This window comes from Stegodyphus dumicola, chromosome 7, assembly GCF_044657685.1.
Source record: "Stegodyphus dumicola isolate Sdum_Otavi_A_Nest chromosome 7, ASM4465768v1".
Classification (NCBI taxonomy): domain Eukaryota; kingdom Metazoa; phylum Arthropoda; class Arachnida; order Araneae; family Eresidae; genus Stegodyphus; species Stegodyphus dumicola.
Window position 1 is genome coordinate 72916238 of NC_140774.1, and position 21896 is coordinate 72938133.

Here is a 21896-nt window from a genome sequence, read left to right on the forward strand (position 1 = left end):
CGTTTTCGCTGCTTTTCTGTTAGATTTTCACCTGCGTCTGGATATAGTAGGCAAGGATTTGTTAACATGTCACAGGACTGGACTTGATCTCTTTTAGCAAATGGAAAGTATTTATTTGGATTGTCACCAAAAAAGCACACTCACGAATATTTAGAACTCCAGCTTCCTTTAGGAAGTTTTCTCCAAGCAGTACTCGATTACCTGTAGCATTAGGAAGAGCTATCAGTGTCAAAGGGAAGGTCCATCCTTCAAGGCCAAGTTTCACGCAAGTTGTGTAAACATCTTTCGTTGTTTGGCTGCCATCAGCGAGACAAACAGTGCAAGAGGATTACTCGAACTTTACCCCATCTTCTTTTAAGATTTGGTACAGTTTTTCGCCAGCGATTGAATGACTTGCTCCACTATCTGCACAAGCTGTGCCATATATTCCATTGATGGAGATATTCATCACTGCAGTTGTTTTAGTGTTGCTTAACTTTTGTATACAAATATTGTCAAAACGAGCTGAGGCTGATCTCGTAGAGTGCGGGCAATCTGGGCATTTTGGTTTAGTAAATCCAACTTTGCCACAACCATAGCAAGTGAGGGTTGGTTTATCTGTTACATTGATATACGTCTTCTTCACTGGTGCGGATTTTGGGATACTACCTTCCTAATTGGAAGTTTTCTTTCGAGTTGGTGATATTGCAACTTTGCTTTGATTATTATGTAAACAATCGTAAGTGTCCAACGTTTCTGCTAATTCTGTAGGCGAGTTTAAGTTCGGCCAAAAGTCCAAGGAAAAATTGTATTTCCTTAGAAAGTCCAATCCGAGTATGCAAGAATCAGTGATCTCTGCTACATATGCCGTGTGATGGTAAGCGGCACTTCCAAACGTGATGTTAACATTTACTTTTCCGTCGATGTCGATCTTCTAACCGGACACAGTCTGTAGGGTAACGCAGGGCGGCGTCCAGATAAGTTTGCTTCCCAGTTGTTCAGCCAAATCTTTTCGGATGATGGTAACGTTGGCTCCTGTATCTATCGTCATATTGCAGGGAACTCTATTAATATGTCCTATTATGAAAAGTCCATTACTGCCGCCTCTCACTGCAGAAATCTGAAGCGCTTTAAACTGCTTTTCATTATCTGGCAACCTCCGCCCCGCGAGATGGCCACTAATTAGTTTCCCTGCTGTTTGTTAGGAGCGGTTTTAACATCCGTACCCTGGGGTGTTCTGCAGTTTCGTCATATGTGTCCTTCAGCTCCGCAGTTCCAGCACTTTACGGTCGGTTTCTTGTCACCAATATTCCGTCTCAAGGCGTTCAGTTGTCTAGTTAAATCGTCTAAACGAGCAGTGACTTGATTCCCTGGCTCCTGGACCTGAGCAGCTCTGACTGGATGGCGGTCTCGACGGGTGGCTTGCTGGGCTGCCTCGAATTTAATGGCGTACACTAAAGCGCTTTTCAGATCTTTAACATCCGCCATTCGCAGTGCTTTCTGTATTTCAGGGTCCCGGATGCCATCGATGAAATATTGCAGGGACAGAATTTCCCTTGTTTTTGTCGCGCACTCCAAAAAGGCATTATGTGACAGCCTTTCAACATCCGTGACGAGCTCCTGAAGTGTTTCGGTGAGCTTCTGTTGACGGGATTTTAATTGGAGCCTGCTGTAGTCTTTTAAACATTTCTCCCCGAAACGCAGCTCCAAGGCGCCGGACAGAGCTTCGAAATCTAACCTTTTGTTTTCGGGAAGAGTCTGAAGGATATCCGTTGCTTCGGCTCTTAAAGAAGCGGCGAGATGACAGGCCGTAGCTTGGGAATCCCATCCATTCGCATCCGCCACGATAGAAAATTGTGTCTGATACACCTGCCAGGAGGTCTTCCCATCATATGTCGATAGCTTCAGAGAGGGACGAGCAGGCATGGATAGAAATTTTAAACCATCCGAAGTGCTCCCTGCCGTCGCTACGAATTTCTTTAAAGTGTCAACTTCTTTAGCGACGACAGCAGAAATTCTGTCTTCGATTTGTTGTTCAATATGTCCTTGGACGGCAGAAACTCTGCCTTCGATTTGTTGTTCAATATGTCCTTGGACGACAGAAACTCTCTTCAATTTGTTGTTGGAAGGCCGAAACTCTTCCTTCGACTCGTCGCTCCACAGCCGACACTCTATCTTCTATTTCATCTTTGACAGAAGAAACCTTTTCTTCAATTTGCCCAACTTTATTTTCAACCACATCTATTCTGCCTTCCATAGCATCGAATTTGGTTTCTATTATGCAGGCAATTTCACTTTTCATTTCGTATTGACTTTCTTCAATCTTTACTTGTACGGCTTTTATTTCGTCTTTAAAAGTTAATTGACCAGCTTGAATGGCCTTCATCTCTTCCTTAACGGATTCTTGGCCCAATTTCATCTCGCCTTTAATTTCTTCTTTAACAGAGTTGACGGCTCCTTCCATCTTTTCTTGGAAAGCAGCAAATGCAGTCATCATTTGCCTGAATTGTCACATTCCACTTCTGACACCAAAAATTGTTGCGTGCGTACGGGTTCGTTATGAAATGAATGCACAAGTCCGAGGAAAAATGAACAAAAATTTATTATTATCACAACAATAATGCTTAAATTTTCTCAAATTATCATGCAGTATTACAATATCTCACAGTAGTTATCTTATAACTACTCAAATGTCCAATAGAACGTAATTCAAAACAGCTAAAGAACGCTAATCCGCGAATTCGCTACAATCAACAAGAGCAGTTTTCTAAGCAACAACAAACTAAGCAACTACTACAAACTGAGATGTTTTTCTCATTTTATAAGATTTTAAAATCACGCGCTAGAATTTTCCAGTACTTTCTCGAAATCAAAAAGAGATATTTATTTATTTAATGCACGCGCTCTTGTATTTTCAATTTTCTGGCTTAGCTTTCTTTTAATATTCGTCACGCGCTGCACTGCGCGAGAAATAAAACCATTTAATTTATAATTGAACTAACATTAGCTTTTTAAATACCAAATTCGTAACAATATACTATTTATACTGTTATATTATGTATTATATTATACTATGTACTATTTTAAATACTAACTTTAAAAATAAACCGAAGTGTAGTGGGACTATACCTACATTACTTATAGTAAACATTGGGTGTCCCACTACACTTCCACCTGAACCTGTAGTGAAGAGGGGTGTCTTCTGAACTTCAAGTTGAAGTCCAATTTATAAGCTCGCTCTTCTTCCTTTTCTTTGGTTAATTTTTCTTCCTTAGCAGCTTCTTCTTGAACAATACGTTCTTTCTCGTTCTTAAGTCTTTCTTCTATTATATTAGTTAACATATGTTTCACTAATTCTTCATCATAATTATTGGATTTCGTTATGAGTTCTTTTAATTGTACCACTTTTAAATATTCTGCCACGACTAAATCTAGTTCAAGGGCAAGAAGTTTTAAATCTTCTTTTCTCCCCTACCCAAAAAGGACATTTTGTCTTTTGCGAAATTTAAACATAGTCGTAATGTCTCTGTTAAAGTTCACACTATGGCTATTAAATTCTAATTTTAAACTTGTGTGAATTTTAAATGTATTTAAATTCGTTCTTCAATCCTTAGATATCGTTCATAATTTTAAACACTTAGGGGCGTACAAAAGAAATCAACTTCACAATAACTGGAAATAAACACTACTGGTTCACAATACTTACAATTCACACATTTGTCAAAACTTAGTATCAATTAAAATCCTAATACTATAAATAAATAAATATTATTAAACAGTTTTAAGTCAAGATTACTTATCTTAATTAGACATATCGGGGTAGATGTTAGCAATGCATCTCTGGGGTAAGAAGATCCATTCCTTTCATATAAGACAACAAAACGGCTATCCTAACACGAAAGTAAATTCAACGCGTTCTGCAACTCTATACTGCTGCCCACGTTGGGCGCCACTTTTCTTTGTATTAATGCTTAAAATAATCAACTATTATTTTAGGAGTTAATTTTAAATGAAGTTTTATTAACACCTAACAACGACATACAGGAAAACGATAAAACTAAAAATGGAATTACATTAAAAATTTTTAAAAGTTCAGAGCGTTGAGTTCAAACAATCACATCTCACTTCTGCAGCTTGAGTGTGTTGAATTGAGTATTTTGTCTATATCATCGGTAGAGCTGCTGACGATATTCATTTGTTACAATATTCCTTTTACACAGCTCTCTAACACATAGCGTTAGAAACTCCTTCAAAAAATTTCTTATATATTTTAAGAAACTTCATAACCCTTGTCTCCAGTTCCGGAGAGTATAATTTAAATAGTAATATATGTGTAGGATCAATATTTAGAAAAATAAAACGTATAACTGTCCTTTATCTAAACACCCTATACATTTATTAGCAGCATAAAAACCCAGAATATTGATCATAAATTAAGTTCTTTGAAGCATTTGGATATACCTCTCCACGTGGATGTTTAACTTTTTCTAAACAAACGTATTAAACTGCTAAAATAAGTAATATAATTTTTCTTGACCAGAATAACGTGTGCATAAAAGTCCATCAAAGCGTTTTGAGAAATATTGGAAGAAAGAGTATTGTATATAAAGAGTTTCTTGCCTTTTTTGTGCCATCTCGCGTTGTTAATGCGTGACCGAAGGTATTGAAAGGGCAGTCCAGAAAATACAATTAGCTATGTTGCAACATTGATCATTTCTTATTTTATTTCGTTATTTTCTCATATCGTTCAATGGGTTTAATTTTGATAGACGTGATTAAAGATCTTTTCTCATACTTTCATGCTCACTAGCCATACAGAATATGAATGCAGGTTTTTAAAAGCGCTTCTTTTTTCTAATGAATTGTAAATATTAGTTCTTCAGTTCAGTAAAATGTAAGATAAGGAATTTCAAGGCAGTCCGATCTCTCTTCGTTAGGATAAAGTGGATCTTAATAATTCTTAATGTAAACAATAGAGAATATATCACTTAATGCTTATAGGGTATTCTATGTTATTTGTCTTGCTTTTACGTCCTGCAAACAGTTTCTTCTCCTTTTAAATTTATTTCTACTTTAGATACATGTCAAACGTAGTTAGTATTAATTAATTTATGCTCTGTGTTTTCCCCATGACTTGACCTTTTGACTAATACACTTGCCTTTCAGATGATTGAGGTAAAGACCAAGATCAGCGATTCATGGTTTCAGATCTTTTGCTTATATTGCTACTCACAGCCGGCTACCACTAGCAAGTCGTTTGTTTCTTTACCGAAAAAGAGTTCGATGCTGTAATCGAGAAAATTTCTATTGAGTTAGATCCTATGATACATAAGAAGATTGCGTAAAGTGTTATAGAGAAACTGTTATGAAAAAAAAAATGTAAAAGATTATGACTAACCATTGAGAAGTATCTCGGTTGGATCTAAGGAGCGGATGGTTATTTGGTAATGTTAAGCATAAAATACGTAACGCAGTTCCCTACACGGAATTAAAGCATTCAAATTTGCAGTAAAGCAAAATATTTCAGTGTTGCATCAGAGAAGAAACTGCAGCACAGTTTAGAGGTCTCATAATACATGAAGAAGGCAGTCTGAAGAGTTATACAGGATATGTACCGAAATAAATAAATTTAATTATGGCGAGCCATCCAAAAGTGTCGAGGTTGGGTCAAGCGAGCGGGTGATTGTTAGGTAATGTTATGCATATACTCTGACCCAACTCAGGTTTCTACACGGCGTTCACAGTGTTCAAATCACCAGCAAAGCGAGATGTTTCAGGGTTGCATCATGGTAGGAATTACAACAGAGTTTGGAGCAGCAACTTGAAAGTTAACTTATACGCTTGAAATACGAAACGAAGCTAAGGCAACGAGACATTACAAAAAACACAAATAAGCAGATTGCATACAGTGTTCGATGAAAACAGAGACGGCGTGGAGGACCATCACTGTTTTGAGGGCCCAGCAATGTCCAGAATGCTCAGAGATGCTGCTAAAGTGAGGTATGTGTTACATTTTCGGTAGCCGACACTTAGCCGAAAAGACACTTAACCGACATCAGTTAGTCAACAGGATATTTAGCCGCCACGGACACTTAGTCCGACAGTTAGCCAAGAGGACATATAGCCGACAATGAATCTCGCTCTTCCCAATGCTTTAAGATTCCTAATACTTTCACATTTCATTACCACTTTGCTCAATACATCATGTTACATTCATTTCCCGTATAAAGTCGTTTCGCTCCTTCCACTAATGAAATTTCCTTTCCCTGTCAGGAAGTAGAATGATTTGCCCTACTCTTTACCACACTGGAACTACGCTTTTTCCTGAAATGCTATTTACACCCTCATTTAGCTATTTATACGTTTATAGGCATCGTATATTTATTAATCTGTGATAGGGATACGGCCCAAGAATTCATGCTTAGTGGCCTGCGGCTACCTAACAGAAGTAGATTTGGTTTCGTTTGGTTTATATCATTATGTCAAAGCCAGAGGGCTATCTGCCTAACGGAAGGGATACCTTCGTGGAGGACTCTCTAAGGAAAACTGGCTCGCATATATGTTACACATGGGGAAAACCACGAAAACACCAATGCCGTCAGTCCGTTCGTGGGATTCGAAATTCGGACAAGTGATCAGCGACTTTACTCCTCGGCCGCTTCTGGGGCTAATAGAAATAGAGTGACCGGTTTACTTAACATATAACCAGTCTCTTCCAATGAAAATTAATTTTTTAGGCTAAACCTTTATAAATGCTTTGCTAGAAAATGAAAATAATGTTCCAAATCTGAATGCCAAAGTAAAATTAACTATTTTTCTTGAATTATGCTTTTAAAGGAAATATTGGCGGTGGATGTTAGATTAGCAACTCTATTTTATTTTATTATTAAAAAATAATAAAAAAAGAGAATTTTCATAATTATGGTGACTGACAAGAGATGTTTAAAAATCACTGTTACTTCATCGTCACCAGGCAGTTCATTTTACCATTCTTAAGATAAAAATAAGCAACTCTATTAAAGTGTCGGAATCGAGCATACTCATTTTTAGCTACCAACTTTGGCCATTATGATACAAGTTCAAACGTTAATACTGAGAGATCTGAATTATTGCATAATTTTTATTTAGGAAAGAAAAATGATTGCATATACTATATATTTTAACCTCTCCTTTTCTTATAAATCTCTCTCTCTCTGTACAATATATACATATATATACATTGCTGGCCACCGTAAATGTAACACCCTGAAGGAAGCATGCAAATAACATGAAATTTACAACATGCATTAGCGGAGGTCAGATATGCAAATGATTAGAATTTCAGGGCAGACACACATTACGCGCGCCTGTGGCGCCACTTCAAAACGCTATTTAAGGCTTGGAGTTTTCAAGTTCGGCAATTGTGTTTTTCTTGTGGTTTTTTTAAAAAAATGGTTGGATGGTCGGATTCGAGTCTGGAGACACCGTGGAGAGAGGATGCTGAACAGCTGCGTTATGCACCGCAACACTGGTCCTGCACCGGGTATTATGGTATGGGACGGTATTGGATATCACTCTCGCACTCCTCTAATACGAATTGCCGGTACTTTAAACGCTACATCTCCGAGGTGTTGGAGCCAGTTGTCCTTCCTTACCTTCAGGGCTTGCAAACAGCCATATTTCAACAGGATAATGCGCGACCACACGCGGCACGCATTGTCCAAGGGTTCTTCGTCAATCGCCAGATTGAATTGCTTCCCTGGCTGGCTCGCTCTCCGGATCTTTCGCCGATAGAAGAAGTTTATAAATTTAATCATTTGATACTTGGTCAACATGTTATCTATTAAATAAATTTTGTTGTGATATCTCTTGTCTTTCTTGGTGTTGCAATTAGGGTGGCCAGCAGTGTATATAGGGAAGAAAGACGATCATGTATATATGTAAGATAAAAAATATGTAAATCAAAGTTATAAATTAAACTAACGGATAAAACTTTTAATCCTCTCTCTCCGTTCTAAAAAATTCATAATAACTACTCTCGATTGCGTCATTTCTAGATCTTTGCTTTTTACATGGCCTGCGCAGCACTGATGACGTAATAATTGTGAACTGAAACTTTTAACTCAAACCCAAACCTTTCTCTTCGTATGCTTCCATCTTGGATAACTACGCACTTTAGCTTCTCTCTCTGCTCCGCTAGGATGTAATTTCGCTATCTTACTTGCTATCGAAATAATATCAAAAATGAAAGTGTTCTGTAAAACGGCACGACTAGAGTGCCAAGTGACTATGGCCACAAACGTCAACTGGAAAATAAAAATGGATTTAAAACCGCTTCGACTGCCAAGTATTTTTAGATATTACGAAGTCAACATATTAGCATACTACACAACCAAAATTCCTCCTCTTCAGTATGGATCTACGCACACATCAGCAGTGTTCCGGCTTTTCCTTTCCTTGCTTTTATTAAAACATATATATGTATGCACATATACTAGAGTTTATGTGCTAAGTTCCGCCTACTAACACACTTCGTCCTATATTGTTCGTAACCTCTGTTATAGGACGTTCCGTTATTTTTAAGCGAAAAATAAGCAATTCGTTTCATGCTTGTGGGATTAAAAATCTTGATAAGAGAAAATAAGATTGCAGTTCCATATCAGCAACGTTTTCGATATATTAAGAATGAAAAATGTACTTTTTGAGGAAACGTATTCAATTCTGAATAAAACAAAACCTTAAAGAATATTTTACTTCTAAATTAAACATTATGCAACAGTTTAATGCTATAAACATTAACCTAAGTAAGTATTTTAAGTGAGAGAAGTGGTCACGAAAATGGTACAGAATCGCGCTTTTACTTCTAAAGCCTAAGTCTGCATCATTTTGTAGGATTAAAAGCCTTAAGTAAAAGCGTTAAGCGCTTTTACTTAAGGCTTTTAATCCTACGAAATGATGCAGACTTGCTTACATTTAGCTTAAAAATAGATGAATGAGGCTTTAGTTAGCGCCTAGTGGCCAACGCCATTAAGTGCGGGTTCCTGGGCCGGAGCCGTATCCGAGTGTAATAAGTGTTACTGAAGTCCTGATACCGTAAATAGCATAATATTAAGTACAATGAGGTGTTAGTGCATACAAGGAAGTCCGTCAGTATGCGGAACCTATTGAACCTACTTTAATAAACTCTACTTTTAGAAATATTTGTTCTAGAGTTCGATGTCTTACATCTTCTTTCAAGCCAAAAAGAGCACAAATTTTGTTTTTCCAAAAATTAGAGCTACGTACGCGATATATATATTCGAATACACATATACAATTGTGAGTTTTTATAAATAAAAAATTTGCAATTGTTGAGCTGTCTCAATATGGCGAAAAGTGCTAAGTAAAAATGTTTACAAAGACAGGTCCAATACCGATTATAACTGATGTATCGCACTAGCGCGACGTTATTAATTCTGTTGAAATACAACCATAACCATCACATTATTATATAGCATATCGGTAAAAGCTGGATTCAGAAAGACGGAAGCAATGTAGCGGTGACCAAAAACAGGCCAGTTACCGTAACATTATATGAGTTGTTTATTTTTATCTCAAGAACGGTGGCATGAACTGCCTATTATAGAGATCACAAATAATTTAAAGCTTTGCTTGTCTTATAAATTGTCTTTTTTAATTGTGTTTAATAACAAAATAAATATATATTTGCTAAACTAACCCTTCACCTCCATTGTTTCTATAAAAAGTATAATTCAAGAATAACAATAATTTTTATTGCATTATTCTGATGTTTCATGACAGGGAAAGGAAATTTCATTAGTGGGAGGAGCCAAACGATTTTTTTAAGTGAAGGAATGTAATACGATGTGTTAAGTAAAATAGTAATGAAACGTACAGGTATTAGAAATTTGAAAGCATTAGGAAGAGCGAAACTGGAAAATTAATATCATTAAGTTAAGAAGAAAAATTATTAATGATGTGAAAGTGTTCAAAGGAACCCAGTTGATTAGATGAAAGAGCTTTACGGACAATTTTTGCAGATCCCATATTAAAATGTAAATGAGTGACCGTCGTACTTAGCTAAAAAGAAAGTTCTTTTTTCCTTTCGAAAATTAATTCATATTCCCTGACGAGAAATTTCAACGCTTTTTCTATTTGGCCGATATACACCAAGCAGTACAATATACATCTAACTATGCTAAATTACACAAGAATTAAAAGCAGATGTGGGATCTTTAAGAATCGAAAAATGAATTTTACTGATAGGTGGAAAAAATAACTTAAATGTTCAACTTAGGAGAAGTCAAGAAATTTTTTAATTGATAGTAAGTTTAAATAATTATTGGGTACATGTCAGCTAAATGTCACTGTCGGCTTAGTGTCCTGTTGACTAAATGTCTTGCAGTTAAATGTCTCGTAGCTAAATGTTCTGACGGATAACTCTCTGTGTCGGCTAAGTGTCTTTGTCGGCTAACTGTCCGTGTCAGCCAAATGACCTGTTCGCTAAGTGTCCGTCGGCTAAATGTACTGTCGGCTAAGTGTCAGTGACGGCTAAATGTTCTGTCGGTCAAGTGCCTCGTCGGTTGAGTGGTTGTCGGCTAAGTGTTACTGATCCTTAGATTAGATTGGCAGGAGTTTGAATTCGAAGTTAATGTCAAGCAGAATAGTACTTTGGGTATTATATAGTGTACTGTTCTACATTGCTTCAAACGTCAACCTCTAGCATTGTAAAGACAGACAGATGACGTATCGCCCCATCTTAACTTCTAAAGCATAGAAAAAACAAATTCAGATCAAGATTTAAAATAAACCTCTTAACAAGTCAACCTGACGTTTACACAAGATTTAAACAGAACACATTCTTTGAAGCTTGCGGGAAATTTAGAAAAAAGGCTCAAGTCAAATAAAAGTATTAAATATAAAGATACACGTGCGTACTAAACTGTGGCTTGTCTCTCAGCATTTCTATTCAACAATGGCGTCTAGCAACGCTGGAGTCAATAAAACAGTTCAGTAGCTGGGAGATGTAACAGAATGTTCGTCATTAAAGGATGCCAAACTCTCTTCCTCATATGAAAAAATTTGATGTGTACACCACATGACTTCCTTGTACGGAATATTAAATTATACGCATTTTTTCTTGTATTTCATTTAAACTTATTGAATTAAATTAAATCTAATTCGCCGACAGCGCATAAATCACAATAGAATAAATGCATTCTTTAAAATTCACTCTAGTGTTTGTTTACCATAGCGACACTCTCTCATATTATAACTCAGAATGCACAAAATGTATATCATTTAAAGAATAGAATTAGCTAATCGTTGCCACATGTTCTATTCAAATACTATAATAAAGCTAGAATGATGCATAAAAGAAATTAAGCAAACAAAACAAAAAGAAACAGTTTTTCACAGACGATTGAGTATTTCTCATTTAATTAATTCAGTTCTCACTTCGCGAGAAGGCAAAAATGCATAAAAACTCAAAATATCTATATTAAAAATTACGAAGTAAATCTTAAACACTTATTTCCTCGAAAAATTTCCAGAAAGAATTAAGCATGATTTAATTGGCAATAATAAATGAATGTGTTATCTTTTTGTTGTTGCGAAGCTAAGTTTCTCTAGATTGGCAACAAATCCACAAGTCTCTGTTTCAAATGTAAACATCAATAAAAAAAGGTTTAGCGGCACTTAGACAACTTTAAAATCGTTGATAATTCAAAAGATTTTGCATACAGATTTACTAATGGCATAAAAACCTTCACCGGAAGATAAAAACAACATAATACAATCATTTTTAAAGCAAAAATGTACAATTTACAAACATATAAGAGTAAAGAAACTGAGATTACTGAGCCGGGTAACAGAGTGGATATATATATAAATATATTTATATACGTTTGGTGCGGCCGATTGCAACCAAAATACGAGGTGCACATCTACATGTTATAGCAGTCCTATATACAAAATTTCAAAGTTCTGAGGCTACTCATTTTTGAGTTATGCGAGATACGTACGTACGCACGAACGTACGTACGTTTGTACAAACGCCACGAAAAATTCTCTTCAGAATTAATTTTAAAGCAGTTTTATAATTTTTTTGAAGGAAAAGCGTATTTTATTCTGTCCTTACGTATAAATATCACGCAAAAACATCGTTAAATTGCATTCGATAGCGGTCAAAATGGATATTTTCGTTGAAATATGCTGCCTGAAACTTTTCGCGATTAAAATACTTTCTTTTTATTTCGTAGAAGGAAGTAAAAACAGTTGGCTTATAGATTTACATGAACTATCTTATATCCTGGTGGAAGTGGACGAAAGTAGATGTGATAGTAAAGGCAAAATAATAAGATAAGTGGATAAAATTGCATCAAATTCTACATTACCGTGGATGTGAAACGTTTATGTGACACCGGTTCATGAAATGTTGACCCACGAAAGAAAGGAAAATTTCGTGCGTCATTCTGTTGCAAACGATCTTGTGACATGTCAGCCTGATTTTCTGACTTCTCTGCATTCCCCACAATCAAGATGGATTGAAATGATGCCACGCCGGGCAAAACCTCGGATCGGGATTTCCTACTCCGTTACTGACAATGGCAAAGCTTCGGAACCGCTGTATTGTAGCGGTTCCTACTAGAATATTAAATGTTTTAGATATATTTGTAATAAAGCGATTTTTCTGATAGTGTCTGCAGACCTTTGGAAAGGTGAAGATAGGACTATGAAAATTACTACACAATTTTGTTCCTTCTTTTATGGCACCAGGTCACTGCGACGTGTTGTACAGTTTCGGAAAACATAATTGTTTCATCGAATAATGAAACATGAGATCGATAATTTTGTGCATATTGAGGTTTAGTTTTGCACCAATAGTTAATTTAACAGTTCAAGGGTGTGTCTTTGTGAGAGCTTCTTAATTAAAGTTAGATGTCCCTTGTACCGAAATCTGAACATGTAAATACTAATCATTGAGTATGTGTGGCAATCTTTTAATTTATCAGTTTTCTGAACACATCAGTGGAACTTTGAGTTATTGTTAATCTTTTATTATGGTTTACAAGCTGTGAATCTTGTTTTATTCTTGTTTTATTATGGCATCCAATTTGAGTGTCTAAGTAGATAATTGAATGGGTTATTTACTATTTTATTAATATTATAAATTAAAAGTTTAGTAAAGGACCGCATAAGCGACAATTCTAACAACAGTCAGTAATTTTAATAAGGTACCTTATCAAGAATGCTAAAACACTTAGTTAAGACTTCGGAAAAGAGCTTCTAAACAAAGTTCAATTTAACAGGTGATCAAACTTTAATTCTTCGTACATCTCCTACATTTATTACAACTAATTTTATATTTAACCGAAGTTTTTTTCTATAACCAACAATTCAGATGCTAACCATTGAATATGTTGCTCAGATCCGTTGTATGTCGATGTTTCATTACATGAATAGAGATTCAGATTGCAGCATATATGAAACATTTAAAAATGTCTCAGGGGTTTACACTTTAGAGCTATGTTTTCCTTCAAATGAACAGTATAACAAAAGAACAACTTGTAATTTTAGAGAGTGCTGGGTTATTTACTTTTTTTTTTTTGGCAAGATGATAAAGTAAGAGCGAAATCCATTATCATGCTCACCCATATGCGTGATGGAAATTATTTCCAAACTAGCAATTTTCTCTTCGTTTTAAAACCGAACGTGCTGTTCTATTTCGTGAGGTACTCAAAATTTAATACAGAACATAGCAAGAGTGCACGTAGACTTCAAAAGAAAAATCAATATTTCCATTTGCTAAATAATTTGCAGATAAAGGAAGACCTCTGCAATTATAACTAACGTATTCCATTTACAGCTGTGATCGATTGTTGTTACGAAGGTTTTTCATTTAAGTTTATACCTCCAACTAGTGTTATTTAAATTTCGATGGCAAGTTTAGTGATATTGGACTTCAATTAAGAAAACTAGTTATTGCTATGCACATTTTTCAATAAAAAAATATTTTCAATGCCCGTGAAGAACTCAGCTCAAAATTTAATGCATAATATTTATTACTTCCGAAAGCGTTTCAGTGTAATACCACAATATCATTTTAATCATAATGTCAAATGCGACACTCTTGATCCATAATCATATGTAGACTATAAGAAAAATTAATAATAATTTAAATTTTCCCTACTATTTTCAAGGAACAGACTAATTACAGCTTGTCATAGGTACTCAGTACTTATTTAAAACATTTTAGATTTTAAGCTCATTACTCAAGAATAATATTTCTTAGAAAATGTTTCAGTAGATATTAATATGGAAAGAAGAACCATAAGTTTTTGATGGGTAGATAACTAAAATAACTAAATACTAAATACAGAATATTGCTATCACCATAATGGACATTTTGAAATATAAATAAATAAAATTAATTTCTTTTAAAATGGTTAATTTTTTCTAAAGTTATTATCATTAAAATTATAATACAGGATGGAGGGGACGCTATATCACCTTTCATAATGTTCTTCAAAACCTTTCAGAATTAGTTAAATGTTTGAGTTATACTACAATGAAGAATTGCTAATGAAATATCTATAGCTGTCCATTTAAACTGAGTATAAAGTGGAAGACAGGTGTCTACTTCAGAGATGGTAGGTACATGTTAATATGGGACGCATCATGGATGTAAAAATCAGTAATTTATTACCGATAAAAAGTAGTTTTATGTAATCTAATGTTGACGGGGGAACTTGAAACTTTTGGGATTTCATTTTTACTTTCTCTTTATTGAGCAAAATACGTAATTGTCTAATATTTTGTTGTAGTCACAATGCATTTGTTCATTACAAATGGTACTGGGAGAAAGAGTGTAGCATTTATTATTTAAATTCACCTGCTATTTATAATTCCATCCTTTATTTTAAGTTCTTTCCGTTTTCTTACCAGAATTTTAGATAAGTTAAAGTATTAGCTGAGGTTTCTGGACTGTAAGACAGAGCGTGTCTCCGCCTTTCAAGGCTACGTTACTTTAGTTCTGCAATCACTGATAAGTTTGTGATTAGTCAGCCTCGCATTATTTGCTGCCAGTATTTAAACTGATATGCCGGTTAGAGTTTTCGGAGCCAGCTTAGTTTTAAATATAATTGTGTAGTCCTTGAGTACTAACCTACGTTTTAAATTTGAAATTCTCTGTTACTTTAGTTTCATCGTCATAAATGGTGGTTGATTTTGCTAAGCACAAAACATGAACTCATGTTCAAGTTCTGTTTTAATAGAAAAGTCGTTTTAAACCTTTTCAAGTCTTTGTAATTAATTTCAGACACAGTAAAAATTCGCTTAAGGTCTGTTAAGGTCTGGAACTAGTTTTTACTCCCCCAAAACACCAAACTATATAAATGAATTCGAAATTTAGGATTCAGAAGGGAAGTTACACGGTTGCTTTAGTTAGCTGCCAAATACTCTCAAAATTACCCATTTTTGACTAGCTGCGGCTTAAACCTTAAATCCGAAAACTTCTTTCAGAGTGAACGTTTCTGTAATCCTTAAAACGTATAACTAGGAATGCACTCATGCATAAGCCATGAAGTGAAGCTTCGTGGAAAGCCTATATTCTCTCTCCTTTGCGTATGCTTTTGTGTGAAATTGGAAGCATACTCGACGTGTATTCGAGAGATACAGGCTCTCCAGCATCAAAAACCCTAAAGACGCTACAAGTGGCGTCTATACACAACTGCCAACGTTTATGAAGGTCTAGGAAGCAAGCAAGGAAATCTTCAATTACGATGCTTGCAAGCTCATTTGTCACAGCCTGTTGGATGTCTGCAATAATCTTGATGAAGCTTTCCTTTCAATAACCTTTTCACTCATGAAAACAGGAAAAAATCACAATAATCTTTGACACAAATGTGGGAATACGTCTGGCTCTATCCAATACTTCAGCAGAAATTCTTCGTCTTTCCTCTTTCTGTTTGTCTGTTAGTGAGTGAGGGAGGATTTTTGCATTAAGTTTCTGTTTTCCTAAATCTTCGCGTAAAATCTTATGACACACATCACGATTCTAATTCAGTTCTTCTGATATCACACGCACAGTTACACGACGGTCTTCTTGCTCCACGTTTGCATCGGTTTGCTCCACGTTTGCATCGGCACGTTTGCACCATCAAATAACGCTCCACGTTTGCATCGGTATGTGCTACAGACGGGTGACCAGCTCTGGGATCGTCTTGCACTGAAACTCTGCCTCCACGAAACATTTTATGCCATTCGAAAACACGACTTCTTGAAAGGGCCTTGCCTATGCTTACTTAATCATGTTACACGTTTCACTAGGGATTTTCTCGAGCTTAAAGCAGAACTTGATGTTCACTCTTTGCTCATAATCAGCATCCATTGTGTCGCCTTAACGAAAATGATTACAATTCCCGAACAGTGTGTTGCTAAGCACAGCCCTTCTCCCTAGTAAATTTGCGTGGAAACATGGCAAAGGTCATGCCAAGTAAGGCTACATACCAGGTAACACAAAAACAACATATGTTCATTTTTGAAACTGCAAACTCATAAAAAATTGTCCTGAAACTTTTTGACAAAGGATGTACATTTAAATTAACTTTGAAATAATGGGACTAATCCAAAAGCAAAATCTGAGATGTCGAATGGGAAGAAATTATTCTTTATGAAGTTTAAAAATTCATACGGAACTCAAAACAACATGCACTCCTATTTCCTACAAATTGCTTTTGAATCTAATGTAAAATGTCCACATCTTCAAACATTCCTTCAGTTTTCTCATTTCTGGAAATGTCTTCGATTATACTTGCTACGTACGAATTTCATCCAGTGTTTTATACAGTGTTTGATCAATTTTCATTAGCAAATAGTAAAAATTATTCTCAAACGTTTAGTACACAAATTGAATTTACGACAGAGCTTCTTTAAGTGAACTCAAGAAATCACTTATAAGTTGTAATTAATATATATAATAATCTCCGTAAAATCTGGTATAAAAAGATATGCGCAATGCATTAACACATGTTGGGTAATTTATAAGAATATGAAAGGAGATGGAAGGTTTAAAGCAAGTGTAAATGCAGAAGCAGTTTGAAAAATGTGTTTTACATTGACTATATTACTTATTTCATATCCTCTATATAACTGAAAATTAGGTTCGTTTAGCAAGAAAATAATGAGAGTATTTATTTACTTACCAGCGAATGCGACGTGAACCTTATTTTCAGGACGGAAAATTTGTACATACTGAGGCACACTCGGCGCGAAATCTCTGACTGCCCACGACCTTAGAATGGTATGCTCATCCTGAAAAGACAAAATTGTTCTGATTCATTGACAAATTTCATTAAACCATCCTCTTAAAATAATGACACCATAAATAACTATAATCTAAACTAGAGATGAGGGAACATTTGAAGTTAATGGACCATATTTATTTTAAGCAGCAGAATGCTACGCCACTTGTTCAGTTTAACATAGACAAATAATTTCAAGAATAATACTGCAAAAGAATCTCATTTATCCAAGCTCGGAATTACCAAGGTTATCCAAAGCAAAAATAACATCGTTGCGGTTTTTTATAATTCAAAATAGTTCTTATTTGTTCGTAATAATTTTTCCATGTCGTTCATTTTCTTAGAATTCATAAGGCTGAATGGCATCATCAACATGTGATAGAGGAGTTGTATGTACATGTTTAGTACTAAACTGATAGAGAAACATACCGGCGAAGGGAAAAAACATCGATATAAAAAGACAGAATCTCTATATAATGCCATTAGAAAAGTTCGGAATGACTTGTATGCAAAATCATTTATTTCTGCATTCTCTATGCATCATTTCATAATTAAATTTTTAACTTTAGTATGAGGCAAGATTTTCGCATTGAAATGTAACTGCAACTATAACAGTTTCAGGATAAATGACATACGATGAACATAAGGCTGAATGTGCATTTTCCCGACTTCTAATGCGTTATCAAATTCGCCTAATTAAACAGATGTATAAGCAATAAAAATGTTTGAATATACTTAATGTTTTTATTCAGAATAGTTTTGGTTTTATGTTTCTACAAATACTGCAAGCAAAATACTTCTTGAAGAACGTATTCAAATTATATAGACTGAGAAAAAAATAAATGAATGTTTCTTTCATTGTTTGTTAATAATAGGGTTTGGCTTAACGATGATCCGGTTGTTTTGAGTTAAATTTTCATTTAGCGACGTCCATATTTTGCACGTGAGCTATTTAAAATGACAAATTTAAAACTTCCTATTTATCCTCACATTAATATTTCAATAATACTTTCAGAAGCATTGTAACCTATGAAACACACACTTGGTGCAGTTTATGATAAGGACATCAAACAAAATTGCACGGCGCTTATGAATTTAATTCTTAATGCTTAGAAGAATCTTTATTACCATCTTACAAAAGCAATAAATGTAAAACATTATAGTGCTTGAGAATGTTCCACAGCCGTTAAACACATGCCGTTTAGTTTCTTTCTACTAGAAAGAAGATTTCAGAATTTTACATTAAGAAAGCAGTTTTTCTTTGGAAATCTTCCTTTTCACCTTAAAATGTTCCTTCTCGTAAAAAGTTCTTTTTCCTTTTAAAAATCACTTATATGAAGGAGAAATAACGGTACATCTAATGCGTTACTAAATTTAATTTTTCAGTTTTGCGGTTGTATTTGAATTCAAAACACACATCAAAATGCGCTTAATTCGCAACTAAACTGAAAATTTTGTTACGCTGCTCAATTTGAATTCAGAACATTTGTCAAATGTATTTAATTCGATGCCTAAATTATTTAGAGTAAATTATAAAAAAAGCTTATATAACATGTTAATAAAACTATACAATTGCTACCGGCTGCAACATAACTGAGCAAATTGCTTTCATGAGTATCAAAATTATTAAATCTGGGTTGAACTTACTCAAAATGTATTAGTTTACTTGTTAAAAGTAAATATGAGTTTTCTGCAATTAGTTTTGTTGTCTTTTCAACAATATGTCACAAACACAATTTTTTCCAATCTACCTTTCAGAGTAAACGAAAACTTCCTGCATAAAATCTCATGTTTCCGGAAATTAGAATGTTGTGTAGCAAAAATCACTTAATTATTTAAATTACAACTTATTAAAAATTTAATTTATTAATATTCTAAATTTATTCTACACAAAGTGTATTTTATTTACGTAATAACTGCTCTAATTTGTTTAATTTTAATCGGGACTTTTTTGTGCGAAAGATTTGGTACGTTCTTTTCACTTGTTACTCGTAAATGCGCTGAAACACACAATGGAATCGGATGAATTTCTGAGTAATAAACTTGATTGTTTAGTACTTAAGTTTAACCATTATTAATTTATACCACTAGAAGCAGAAAAATTATCTCCTTAATTTAAGGTCACTTGCAAAATTCTAGCTTTAAGAGATTTTGAGATATGGTAATTTATTTAACGAAAATTTACAGTTTCCTTTGTGTGAAAAGTATTAGCAGTTTACAGTTTCCTTTGTGTGAAAAGTATTTGAAATTGTAAAAGGTAGAAAACACAGTTTTTAACAAGATTTTCTGGACGCTCCTAGAATATTTCTGGTGGGGAGAGTTTATGTTTGCCACCTCGACGTTGCAGACGTTCCAGGCTTGGCGAGAATTTGGCGAATTTTAAATTAAGTTTAGTTCAACGACGCGGAAAAAGGAGAAATTTTACATAGCGTAAAGCGGTGATGGTAACAACTGTTTTTTTTCACAATTTAGGGCGTGTGTTAGCCAATGTGGCAGTCTTGTCACATCTATAAGGAGTTGCATTTCGGGATTTCACTCTCTTGTGACTTCTTCTCCTTCTATCTTGCTTCGGCTCGTCGTTCGCCTCCATTTGCTTGCGGCTCTCAACATGTTATTCGCTTGCGGTAAAGTTTAGTCTTAGTTTAGCGGTGGGAAACAACTGTTTTTTTTTCTCGTGGCTTTGGCCCGAGAACCGTTTGTTTTACCAATTATCTGCAACAGCTTATAAGAAGATAATGTCACCTTATCCGTTGTCGGCTATCATCTGAACCTGTTATGTTACCCCGGTCAAGGGTATTTTACTTACAATTCTTACAATAGATGTCCAAAATGACTGGTCTACACTTAAAATGAATATTCCAGATCCACAAATATCCGTTGAATTTTCTGACTCCATATGCTGCCTCTCAAGCTTCATCAACTGGCGGTGCCGTTCTTCAAGGAAGAGGTGTTTCCGGCTCCAATTTCACCTTTAAACTGCTGGAATTTTACGGGCACTTTTACATCTATTAGCACATGTCCGTTTTTCTTCGGGTCTACCTTAACTCACCTATGAACACTAAGTTCTGCATCGGACTCATGCAAAAGCTATTCATCCGGACTATTTATTACATTTGAGTCGTGTTATTGTTTACTCCATCATGTCCTTGTTGTCGCTCGCCAGATTACCAGATAAAACCAGTTTCCATCTTATTTTCTTTAACCTCTATTCACTGGAACAATAGTTAACTTTTGTTTGCCTCGATTAAATTGAAAATTTGATATGTTAAGGTAACTGTTTAAGAGTATAATAGTTTAACTTGGTACCTATGACTGATCTACATTGCTATGCCATAATAAGGAAGTTTTAAATTATTTATAACTGAAGAAATGTTAAAGAAATTTAAATAGTTAGTTAAAGTTATTTGATTTTTACGGCTCAGAAAACAGAGAATACTTTCTAGTACCTATCGTAAAGTAATATTTACTGAGAATTAAATTCGTTTAATAGTATGATCCCTGTAAGAATTTTGTTAAATGCTATGTTTTGATTGATTTTTTATGTTCAATATGTTGGAAAATAATATGTTCTACTAACGTGAAAATTGAGTTAAGGGTTCTAAATAGAGTTAAAGGTTCAAACCCCAAATTATATATATACATATCCTCTGTTTTTATTTTCACCCGGGTGAAAATTTTATATATATATATATATATATATATACTGATGATTTAAATAGGTTAAATGATTTTTGAAGTACTCTCCCATTGTTTAATTAAAATCAGGATTTTCTTGAAATAACAATTGTGTGTTTTGTTTAATCATTGCTTATGTTGCTCACCAGTCACCTACACGGAGTTGTAGCGGTTCTTCTTTCTTTAAAACACAACGCAATTCTATTTAGTTAGATTAGGATATTAGGAAAATTTAATTTGGTATTGTGGTTTCCTTCTTAAAAGGAGCCATAACAAAATAATAGATGCTGAACGCAAAAGATAAGATTAAACTACTAACTGTCAGCAATTTTACATATTCAATTGCAGGAAGTCTTGAGACATTTATTTTACCTTATAAAATTTAGTTAATGGGATTTTATTATAAACTCACCGCATTTTTGGTATGGTAATTAATGAGTACAATTACCACGCAATCTGGCTATAAATTCGCATAAACTTGGATGCTCGTGATTGTTACGTTTACAAGGAAAAGACACACGTGATATATTTCGGCCACAAAGCTCTTATCCTAGGTGGACTGTGGGGAAAGATGTGCAGGAGACTCTCAGATACCGTCTCCAAGATATGTTGATCAAAATGATTATGATGGTGCTTAAGAGCTTCATGTACCGTGTCATATCTGTACGGCGATTGCTCAGATCGAAATGTGTTTTGCTTTCAAATTCTCTCTGGAAAACGTTTGGATGAAACTATGTACAATTCCCAAAATTACTATCAGAACATACAATAAAACTGCATTTGAACCCACTTTTCCCAGAAAAATGACTAAAATGATAAGACTTACAGCAGCAGACCGGTCGGCGTAATTTCTAGCCGCTAGTATAAAACAAGCTTCGGCAGCGTTCATTCTGGAAATAAAGGATAATGCAAAAATAATTTTGATGTGAATTCTAAAGAAAACTTTCATGTGCGAAAACT

At 34.7% G+C, this 21896-nt stretch overlaps 1 protein-coding gene across 4 annotated transcripts in view; it reads right to left on the minus strand.

Annotated features, from left to right (window-relative positions):
• LOC118189638 (potassium channel subfamily T member 1-like) overlaps positions 1 to 21896 on the minus strand; it is a 567007-nt gene that overhangs the window by 137096 nt on the left and 408015 nt on the right. For all 4 annotated transcript variants that reach the window (XM_085820454.1, XM_085820457.1, XM_085820455.1 and 1 more), the window contains 2 exons: positions 21763 to 21826; positions 17163 to 17271 (listed from right to left, as the gene is read on the minus strand). In XM_085820454.1, the coding sequence (XP_085676580.1) occupies positions 17163 to 17271; positions 21763 to 21826 (173 nt within the window). The remainder of the gene's footprint in view (positions 1 to 17162; positions 17272 to 21762; positions 21827 to 21896) is intronic.